The sequence below is a fragment of the Agrilus planipennis genome, unplaced genomic scaffold (genome assembly GCF_000699045.2).
Source record: "Agrilus planipennis isolate EAB-ADULT unplaced genomic scaffold, Apla_2.0 scaffold112, whole genome shotgun sequence".
NCBI classification, from domain to species: domain Eukaryota; kingdom Metazoa; phylum Arthropoda; class Insecta; order Coleoptera; family Buprestidae; genus Agrilus; species Agrilus planipennis.
In genome coordinates, this window is record NW_020438886.1 from 767591 (window position 1) to 779290 (window position 11700).

Below are 11700 nucleotides of genomic sequence, written 5' to 3' on the forward strand. Positions count from 1 at the left end.
ATTTATTTTAACAATTAATTTAAAAACGTGTAAAAAGGGAAATTAAACACATAGTAATTCCTATAAAGAATTAATCGTATGTTGTAAACTAAAGTTCTAAAGCAAATTTGCTACTGCACCATTTGATGCTGGAAAAGACCATAGGGTGATAAACATAGTGACTGTCCGTGTAGGATATCATACTTTTAAAAGTATGGGTCATAGTATTTAATAATATTATTAAAAGTATATTATATCCTACAGAGTCAGATCATTATTCCAAGCTGTAGGGCCTTTATCGAACATATAATTTTTTTTCAGCACAATTGTGCCTTAATTTTCATAAAATATTTTACGAAATACCAAATGGAGATTTTTATGCGAATATTTCCATTTGTGTAACTTTTGAAAATACGTATTTGGATTTGTTAAAAAAGTAATAAATATTTTTTCAAGCTTTAATAACTATAATTTATTGTGAGTTGTTTCCTTTAAACTTTACAAAACATGAGATGTAAACACCAAATATGTAAATGTGGTAATTCTTTAATGGCTCACTCTCGTCTTTGCTCACCATTTATCCCAATTAATTTTTTATAAATGTAATTTGAGAATGTAAGCACTTTATCTACTGTGATAAATTTGGCCTACTCAAATTTGCCCTTTTTTGTAGGAACTTTTTCCGTGTCAGAAATAGATAAGATGCTCCATTATGTACTATATTTTTATTATATCCATGTTGTTTATCTTATATTCACAAGTGTAATTAATATAAACCAATAAAGTATTTTTATAATTTTTTCTCATTTTATTACAAGAACTCTAATTATTTAGAAGTATTTGAGACATAGTACAGAAAAATGATGAAAATTTCGTGGAAAAGAAACATTAAAGATGAGCAGATAGGAAAAAGTTGAAGAAAAAAAGTCGCTATGGAAATCAATAAAAAAAAAAGGAGGCAGGATGGTAGAACATCAAAGATCAGCTAGTTAGAGACAGAGGCAAAGAGGGATAAAAGAATATAGATTTGCAAGTAGTTAAGGATGTGGGACGTTTTAGTTTTAGGGATATACGAAGATTGACTCAGGATACGAAGGAAAGCTGATGAATGTCCAACTAGTCTTCGAATTGATGATTCAATTTATAAAATACACTTATTTTGTTTATTGAAATGGAAAGTCAAAGTGTTTGTGTGTACGTACAATTTGTTGCGTGGTACGTTGGTAGTTTAGCCACATTTATTTTTAATGGGTAAATAACCTAACCTATAAATAATACATAAATAATAGGGATTTGTTAATTATTTCAGAAGTTAATTGTGTGATACCTTTACTTTAGCAAGAACGAATTTCAAATGGATTACTTTGAACGATATGAAGATTTAAATGTAAGATCTATTTATTTTATTTTGCATTATCTGTAATTTTATATAGAAGGAATAATTCGTGTCTATTTGTTTTTTTATAATTTTTATTAACATATGAAAATGAGCTATTACCGTGAAACTATTCCCTTTTTTAAGTTATATTTTATTTTAAACATATGCTATGCTTGATAATGTAAGATTTTGGGGTACAGAAATTACAAAGAAATATTTACTTGGTAATTTCTTTATCACTTCTGATGCCGCTCTACCGATCTTTAAAAAACATTGTCAAGAATAGTAATGAGTAATTAAATAATTAGTAATCGAATGCACTTAATGGATAAAAAATAATTCAAAAATGTAGTTAACTGCGAAGCTGGAACCAATTAATAGATGTATATAAGACCTGGAATATATTAATAGAAATAACTAGTACTTCGTTTTTTTTTATTAATATTACCTCTAAATTAGAAATTTTTGAATGCTAAGTATTAAAATATATTACATATGTAAAATAATTAATATTTACTGCTACAGGTACACAAAACAATGCTGGAAGATATCCCTCGAAATTCTGCATACCAGAAAGCCATTTTCGATAACAAAGATAGTTTTAATGGTAAAATAGTTTTGGATGTGGGCGCCGGAACAGGAATTTTATCCGTCTTTTGCGCTCAAGCGGGCGCTGCAAAAGTTTATGCTGTAGAAGCAAGTAACATTTACAAGTTAGCCCAAGAAATTATAAAAGAAAATAATGTTGACCATATTGTAGAGGTAATGTACTAATTGCAATTTATTATAATAAGCAAATTGAAAAGTCTATAAACAGTTAATTACTAGCAAGTAATTGTAATCAATTTTTATAACTGTTATAAAATTAAGTATTACATAAAATAATAGGGGTCTTAGATATTAATCTGCTATTATCTATAAATCGTTAATCATTTATGTTATAATAAAAAAATGAAATATTCTTTTTCNCTATAGTTATAAATTGCAAAAAAAGTGTAGGAAATGCTTTTCACCCATGCTTAGCTGCCTTTCGAGAAATAAAGTATGTTAAGTTATTCAAAAATTCGCTGTGTTATTTTTTAATACTTTATTGGAAATAATAATAATGCAATTTAATTTTTCATGTTTATGTTTATAACAATAACAAAACTTTAATATATTTTTGAGGTAGTGCATTCCAAAGTGGAAGATTTAAAATTAGATGGAAATGAGAAAGTAGACATAATAATATCAGAATGGATGGGTCACTACTTGCTTCACGAGGGCATGTTGGATAGCGTAATATATGCTAGGGATAATTTTTTACGCCGAGAAGGACTCCTCTTTCCCGAAAATGTCACCCTATTCTCTTCACCCTGCAGGTAATTAACATGCATACAGCGAAAAAATTTACTAATTTCATTATTTTGTTCCAAGTATTCCATCGTTGAACGAGTCATGGGCGAATGTGAATGGGGTCTCAATGAAATCATTTGGAAAACAATTAAAAGAAGCGGCAATGAAGGAACCCCTACTGATTCAAATAAATCCAGATGATGTTCTCTCTGAGCCTGAATCAGTTCTTTGGCTTAATCTTCATGACGTTACATTAGAAGATTTAGAATCAATTAATTTTAGACATGTTACTTCAGCATCAAAGGATGGACGTTATCAAGGGATTTGTTTGTGGTTCACATGTACATTTCCCTATTATTCCACCGAACCAGTCATTTTATCTACTGGGCCTGATGATCCAAAAACACACTGGTTACAGACGGTAATTAGTCTACCTGTTGATGTGGATGTTGAGAAAGGAACACCCCTTGCATATGATTTGGTTTTAAAAAGATCAAACACCTCCCTTAGGAAGTATACTATTGAAATGACCATGCTGGATCCTGAAGAAGTTGAACACCCTATATACTGCGGATGTCATATGACAAAGTGCATTTTAGCAAAAGCTGTAATAGAGAAGTATGACCATGGAGATTTTTCGATGAATTAATAAACAATTATACAAAAGTGAGCACAGTATCATTTGTTATTTAATTGCTTGCTGCTGATGAAATAGTAAATAATTATTTACTGAAAAACGAAAAAGTTTCTTTAAAAATATCTGATATAGACGTCAATTTGCCAAACTGTGGTAAAGGAATACATTAACTAAAAAGAGACATCCTAGTTGCCACTTAAGACTAACTGAGAATATTTGCTTCGTTTACATTTCATGTGGGTGTTATCACGTTAATAATGTATATTTTTTTTAACTTTATGCCTTAATTTTAACCGTTTGCGTTATACGAATATGCTGTGGTTTTTAAAATGATGACTTATGGTGTATGAGCAACGAAAGAGCGCTAGTGAATAACGTGAAAATGGAAAGAAAAAAAATAAATAATTCTTAAGAAATTTTGATTCCCAATTTTATGTAAGTCCATATTTGGTAACATTTTGTTATTTATAGGTTTACATTACCTATTTAAATAGTTCACCAATTCTGTGATAATAGTATAGTTTTTAGTTTTAATTAAAGGCAATTTTCAGGATTAAAAGTGTAATAAATGTGTAAAAATTGTATATACTTCTCCTAAATAAATGTTTGTTTTTTATTATGGTGATAATCTAATCAATTAATAAAGAATTAACGGTAACAACTGCACTGTTTTCTTTTCTAAATTGTTGCTTCCCATTTGTTTCTTCTTTTTTTTGTAAATTCCTACGTTTTCATTTGTACTTTTTGATCATGTCTGGTATATGATTTAAAGTGTCATTGATTATACCTCGTATATTAAAGAATTAGTTTACTTTTAAAGTGACATCTATAGTTAACTAGCGAAAGTTTAAATTACAGATTTCTGTCGCGTTTCAAAAATTTTTCACTACTATACTTCATACGAGGTCCGGTTAAAAAATAATGTGACATGACCCCAAGCAACTTATGCTCTCCTAATACAAAAGTACGAAATTGTTAATTTTCGGTCATGTACAAGGTCTGATCAAGAAATAATCCGACAAGCAAAATTTCCATTTGACGAAATTTTGAACTTTTGTATTAGGAGAGCATAAGATGGATCGGATCTTTTTGATGGAATTATTACATATCGCTAATAGTTATATAGATTACAACCGGATCTATTTAAAGTTTATTGAATTAATGTCTTACGAAAAAATAAAACAATATCTAATTTGTATTAATTTATTTATTGAGGGAAACTATTCCCTTTTTTAAGTTATATTTTATTTTAAACATATGCTATGCTTGATAATGTAAGATTTTGGGGTACAGAAATTACAAAGAAATATTTACTTGGTAATTTCTTTATCACTTCTGATGCCGCTCTACCGATCTTTAAAAAACATTGTCAAGAATAGTAATGAGTAATTAAATAATTAGTAATCGAATGCACTTAATGGATAAAAAATAATTCAAAAATGTAGTTAACTGCGAAGCTGGAACCAATTAATAGATGTATATAAGACCTGGAATATATTAATAGAAATAACTAGTACTTCGTTTTTTTTTATTAATATTACCTCTAAATTAGAAATTTTTGAATGCTAAGTATTAAAATATATTACATATGTAAAATAATTAATATTTACTGCTACAGGTACACAAAACAATGCTGGAAGATATCCCTCGAAATTCTGCATACCAGAAAGCCATTTTCGATAACAAAGATAGTTTTAATGGTAAAATAGTTTTGGATGTGGGCGCCGGAACAGGAATTTTATCCGTCTTTTGCGCTCAAGCGGGCGCTGCAAAAGTTTATGCTGTAGAAGCAAGTAACATTTACAAGTTAGCCCAAGAAATTATAAAAGAAAATAATGTTGACCATATTGTAGAGGTAATGTACTAATTGCAATTTATTATAATAAGCAAATTGAAAAGTCTATAAACAGTTAATTACTAGCAAGTAATTGTAATCAATTTTTATAACTGTTATAAAATTAAGTATTNCACATGCTTTTTAAGAAGCTTTGACGACAATACATCTGTACATTTCTACTACAACAGTATCAGTACTCTTTTTTATCATAAAATTAATTGTTAGGGTAAAGCCTATTGTTATTGGTTTGATAACAAAAAATATGTCATTGTTACGGTTAAATACAGAACGATTACTTTTCGCAGAATTTTGTAAATTTTTGTTAGAACAAAAAACCTCTGTGACCCTTCCACGGGACAGCAAGGTTTCACGGAACACCCCTTGGATACCGCTGTAAGCGCTCTAGTGGATTACCTTGGAGCTTCTTTATAAATCGAAGCTATTCTGGGTTTGTTCCAAGTCTAATTGCATTGCTTCTCATTACTCTTAATTATTTGCGTTTCGACAGCTTCATGTGATAGAAACTTTTCAAAATCAAAATTAGTAAAATCGTATTAAAGATGCACAATTGACCTTCCACTTTTTCCACATTGAAACGGAAAGGAAAGTAAAGTGACAATGAATTGAATATTTTAGCAAGTTTTTAGTATTTCTTGTTTTATTTTGGGGGGTGCTCAATAGAAAATCACCCCACGTGCCAACTCATACTACGCCGCCACTGTATCTTTTCGAATTTTCAGTGTGGGTACACTGAGGATCATTAATTTTTTATGATTCATTATTATGGAACGTTCATCTAATTAATTGTCTTTTCTTCACATTTCCCTACCTCCCTCGCTTGCGTTTAGTGACAGATAGCCCTTTGTCCCCCATTACCAATAAGAGAGTTTGGTAGCAGTATATAAGCGTAGGTGGAAATGAGTGGTGAAAATTTTTTTTTAGTTCGAAAATGTTCAGAATGTTTCAGGTAGATAGACTTATACTAATAACTGAGTAGTGAAGTGTGCCGGTGGGTGAAAAATGTATTACAACCACGACAGAATGAATTGGAAATAGAATTTTCCACTATTAATTACATGCTTTTCCCCTGCATCGTCGGGCATTTCTGCAGATGCAGTGTTGCACCATTCACGTCTAAGAATGTCATGTGTAGCATTAAAATTGCAAAACATTTGAAAGTGAAAATGGGTTACGATATCTAATAAAAATAAAATGTTTTTTTTTTTACGTTGGTTCACAATGGTTGTTGGCACTTGCACGAGGTATACATTATGTATTTGGCAAATATGTACACAATAAGTAATAGAACGATTTTCTTATAATATAAAATTACAAATCAATTTCTAACAACTTTCACAAAATTCTACATGGGCAAAGTAGGGTTTGATATTTTGTAGACGATAGATATTATTTAATTACTTACACATCAGTCTTCTTGTCGTTTTTTCGTTTTTTAAATTATTGAACCTTCAATAAGTCATTGACTTTAAAAAATTGAAAATAAAATTTAATAATCGTTAATTGTAAAATAGGTAAGTAGTGAGGTCTATTTTAAAGACGGATCTGTATAAAGCAGTTGGATCAATAAATTAAGGCAATATACAGCTGCAGACTCCTCTTTGGTCACATGTTACAATCCTTTCAATTGACCTCTATGTTACGCTACTGGACAAGAACAAAATATTTCCATTTGTTTTGTTTTCTTATCCAGATAATAACTACACTACTTTTTAAAGCTATAACCGTAAAAAAAAACAAAATAATACACTGTTATATAATACAAAAAAAATATTTTGGGAGTTCCGCATGAAAACCTTGCTGAGCTGATTGTGAACAATAAAATGTGATAAATGACGTAAATTAATTTAAAAATAAAAAGGAAACAGTTTGAGAAAAAGTATCGCAAGTAACTTAATTTACCTTGGAAAGAACTTGTAAAGACTACAATACGACAAAAGTGTAAATATGCAAATGTTGTCGCATTTGAACTTGCATGGATATTGCGATAAATAATTCGCAGAGTTACTTTGTCGAGTTCGCGCTCCATTGTTCGGGATTTTTTAGTGGCGCTCAGCAAAATTTCAAGCGTGAACATACAACTACATAGCGTCGTGTTGACAAGGTATAAATATCTGTACAAAATGTGTAGGTAGGTAGGATTATAAGGTAGTCTGTTCAACATTGACAGTTAGCAAGTCTGGTAATATTTGTAACTCTTTTAGGAACTATAGGTGATACAAGGGGAAAATTCCTTTACGAAAGTTAATTATGTACCCGCTACAAAAATATTTTTTGTTTTTTTTTTTAATAAGATTTCACTGGTTTTTTAGCAATACAACAATTGATATTCAATTCAACCCAACATGATCTTCTTAATAATTTTTTGCCTAGTTAATTATCTTTAAATCGAGATCGTAAGGGAGAAATTTTAAAAGAAAGACTAAATTTGGTTTTTACGTCAATAAAAGAAAAAAAATTGAACAAAGTTCAGCGTTTGAAAATTTTGAGATTTATGGAATAAAAAAAATAAAATTACGTAATAAACAAAACGGTTATCTTTCGATTCGTATTTTTATGAGCTTTAGTTTGATACCCAACATGAAGACTTTAAAACAGAAAACGACTCAAATTATACCCCAAAAATCCTTAAATTGGGGTCGTGAAATAACATTTACGTGATATAGGGTGAGTTTAGTTTACTATACTGACATAAAGAAAAAGATTTTTTATTTAGACTTTCAAAATTTTGAAAATGTTTTTGAAAAGGGCTAAGAATTGATAAACAAATTATAAATTTTTAAATCCGCTGTTTTGTGAAGATTCATTTGATACCCAATATGATGACCTTAAAAAGTTAATTAATTCATAAAATTAAAACTTAAATTGGAATCATGAGAGAGAAATTACATAATCACTGATCAGAAATGAGTTCGGTTCGATATACTGGCAATGAAAAACAGCAAATCGTTTTTAACATTCAGATATTTCTGTCGGTTTTTAAAATTAAAATGATTTTCTGAAAAAGTAAATCTTAGCCAATAACTAGAATTGGCGATTATTACGTAAATTTAACAGTCGATTACATACCAGATTATTTTGAAAATGTTTACCTTCGCATTTTCTCAACCTTAAAAAAGAAGAGTTTCCATTTCTTACCAATCCACGCCCGGTACATAATTAACTTTCTTAAGAAATTCTAAAGCAACTACTTTGGTAAAGTCAAGATACAAGAGAGTAAACAAACAGATGTGTGATGGAGTTTCATCTCGTTGTAACCAAGCAACAAATAAAAAATACTGTCAGGTTGGACGAGGTAGATCTAGATTTGTGGAATGAACAGGAAATGTCTTGTATCACGTGATCGCTATGAGGATCACCAGGAGCAACAACGAGCCCACTTTGTTATTGTTCATTGTTTGCGAGAGGGAGTTACCACTGTTTTGCGTGCGGGGGTTGTATTCGTCTCTTATCACATTCGTATCAATGTCGCCAGGAGGTTCCGTTGGCTCTTCGTGTATCTTTTTGTGGAAACAAAGTCGCGCCATATTGTTTTGGATCTAAACATAAGAAAAAGATCGATAAAACCAATATTAGAACACAACTATTATATATATCAAGTCGACCAAAACAAGTATTGTTATAGTAATGAAACAATTGTAATAGTAATATTAATCTTGATAACAATTGTTTCTAATTCTTTAACTGAAGAGAGCCCAAAAAATTGTAAACTCCTTGGAAAAGGATAATCTAAAATATTGGATCGATATTGTTTTCCGGGTTCAATGTCATGGTCCATGGAATTTTGAAGTTCCAAATTGATATCAGCACTTGCCAAATCACCAGTTATCCTACCTTTAGCAAGGAACTACGAAATTCTATGAATTACGACAAAACAGCCCGCAAAACAATATCGAATTGATATACGCCAACTGTGTAAAACTGAAAACTACAAGATACTGTGGTGTGCTAATAAACGTCTATAATCCAAAATTCTTAGAAAACGATTCGAAAAACTTCACTTATTAGATGAACCCAAAGCTAAAGAAACTATGGATTCAATTTCTTTCTCTTATTAGAAAGTGTAAAAGATCAGAAACAAACTAGGGTTGTAAATATTTTGATATCAAATGATTGATGTTAATTTTACATCAATAAAATTATTTGCAACCCTATTTTGGCTATAATATTTCACGGCAAAGAAACTATTTTGGCATCAGTGTNAAGGATAAACACAGGAAAGAAAGGCAAAACGGGAAACTATGTATAAAATTATATTATCTTCCTAAATAGATAGGTATGCTAAAGGCGTCCTTCTTGATTACCCCAAGGTACTTCAATTGTCTCTGGAATGGCCAGCGCCCCCCAGGAAGGTTCTAACGTTCCCTGGGGGCGTTATTGTTCTTGTTGGAAATCTATTTTGTATTTCACATTTGAAATAACAAATCAGAAAAGTATTTGCATTTTGTATTTAAATACTTTTAAAAAACCATTTTGCACATCTCTGGTCGGTTGGAGTTGCTTACCAAGAATTAAAATTTCATTGGTTTAGTGTTTAAAAGATTTTTTGATCGGGACTTAATGTGTTTTGGGGCTTTGGTGATGGTGGAATTTAATAGAAAGCCTGCCAGAACGAAGACATGAATCATAGACCATAGTGATTTGCACAGCTACTGCCGGGTACCCGGTTATCTGGTATCCGACAAAATTACTAACCGATGCATCTCTAATTTAAAACTTATTTCATATGTAGTCATATTAAAATACTTATAACTGCAACACATATTTTTTTATAAGATTAACTTTTGATAGCACTGTACTTACTTTTATGTTGAATAGAAGTTACAGCAAAAAAAGGCGCTTGTCTTTTCAAATCCAAATAAATTTTAAAAGTAAAAAAGGTAAAACTAATATCTACATGTGCTATAGGTACATCGTGGTGCAGATAACCCAATCTCAATGCGTTTTTTGTTTTATTTAAATACTAACACTAACTAATAGTTTTTAGCCATTGTTGATGCAAATTTCTTTAATCTGTTGTGTTAGAATCAGCCATATTTTAAAGGTTTTTGTGATCGTTCTTTTTAAGTTTCAACCAACAGTTTTTACATATTTCTCCTGCAGAAAACTTCAAAATTCAATGAAATTCGTCTTAATTATTGAATGAAGAGTTCATCATCCGAGAGGAGAACAATTTTTTAACGTAGTTTTTTTAACAATACTTATGTATATTTCTNCAAAATGAATGTGAAAATGGTTCCTATAACAATGAGTTATGTTTTTTAAAACTTTCTTAATGACTTTTTTGTTGCTCTTATACTTACCTTAGTAATTTATAACATTTAGGATAGCTTGTATAGTTTAAACACAATTATTTTGTTGATTTAACGTTACCAAAAATAGTAGTTTGGCTATCAAAGGAATTGTAGATCCTAAACGTTATAAATTATTAGAATAAGTATAAGGAGCAATAACAATATTAACAAAAATTTTTTTTGAAAACTTATTAAATTCACTGTTATGGGGACCATTTTCATATTGTTATCGGCTTCGAACCTACGGACCTAATTTTCAAATTGTCATAATAGGTATAATAAAGTGTTTATTAGATGTAATTTTAATTATCAAACAATTTGGGTGATCTCTAAATCGTGCAAAATATGTAGTTGATACTTAATAATTCCCCATGAATGCAGGACTTTTTAAATAAATAGACTTGTAGTTACGCTTACTTTTGTGGTGAGGTTTGCTAATATGAAAAGGGATCGTTCAAATATTATGTAATCACATTTAGGGGCAAAGACCCATGGACTTATCTAATTTTTGATGATAAGGCGAGTACATACTTATGTTAAAAATGCACTTACGTAATACTTGAATGACCTTCCAATACGAAATAAGTTTTGAGTGTGTTTAAAAATTGTCTCTTTTTTCTTTTTTTATAGCCTAAATTCTATGGCGACAATGAAAGATCTGACGATAACCATTAAGACCGTTTCATTAACGGGGCCCATAAGAATGAGAGAGAATGTTATAATTAATACATCGTGGTGGTTTAATTTTGTATAAAAAAAATTAGCGAATTTATTATAACGACACATGTTAATACTTAAAAAGAAACAAACCCATTCCTTACTTGCACTTTGTTTATAATTTCATAAAATGTATGTAGGTATTTAACTTTTCATAGTTCTCGTTCAATGAACGTTGATGATATATGGTTAATTTATTAATTTAAAAAAAGTTAATAAAAATTTATTTTAACAATTAATTTAAAAACATGTGTAAAAAGGGAAATTAAACACATAGTAATTCCTATAAAGAATTAATCGTATGTTGTAAACTAAAGTTCTAAAGCAAATTTGCTACTGCACCATTTGATGCTGGAAAAGACCATAGGGTGATAAACATAGTGACTGTCCGTGTAGGATATCATACTTTTAAAAGTATGGGTCATAGTATTTAATAATATTATTAAAAGTATATTATATCCTACAGAGTCAGATCATTATTCCAAGCTGTAGGGCCTTTATCGAA

At 30.0% G+C, this 11700-nt stretch overlaps 3 protein-coding genes across 4 annotated transcripts in view; all 3 read left to right on the forward strand.

The window, feature by feature from the left end:
* Positions 1–11656, forward strand: part of LOC112906778 (pleckstrin homology domain-containing family F member 2) — a 15884-nt gene extending 4228 nt beyond the window's left edge. For both annotated transcript variants that reach the window (XM_025981667.1, XM_025981668.1), the window contains exon 7: positions 11109–11656. In XM_025981667.1, the coding sequence (XP_025837452.1) occupies positions 11109–11153 (45 nt within the window). In that variant the 3' untranslated portion in view covers positions 11154–11656. The remainder of the gene's footprint in view (positions 1–11108) is intronic.
* Positions 1208–3362, forward strand: LOC112903887 (protein arginine N-methyltransferase 6-like). The gene is made up of 4 exons (XM_025981665.1): positions 1208–1366; positions 1883–2119; positions 2525–2718; positions 2774–3362. The coding sequence occupies exons 1-4, from the start codon at positions 1334–1336 to the stop codon at positions 3339–3341; spliced, it is 1032 nt and encodes a 343-aa protein (XP_025837450.1). The 5' UTR covers positions 1208–1333; the 3' UTR covers positions 3342–3362.
* The window catches only part of LOC108737054 (protein arginine N-methyltransferase 6), a 9495-nt gene continuing 2890 nt past the window's right edge, over positions 5096–11700 (forward strand). Inside the window, exon 1 of the mRNA XM_025981670.1 lies at positions 5096–5184. The gene's annotated coding sequence lies outside the window, so the exon portion shown is untranslated. The remainder of the gene's footprint in view (positions 5185–11700) is intronic.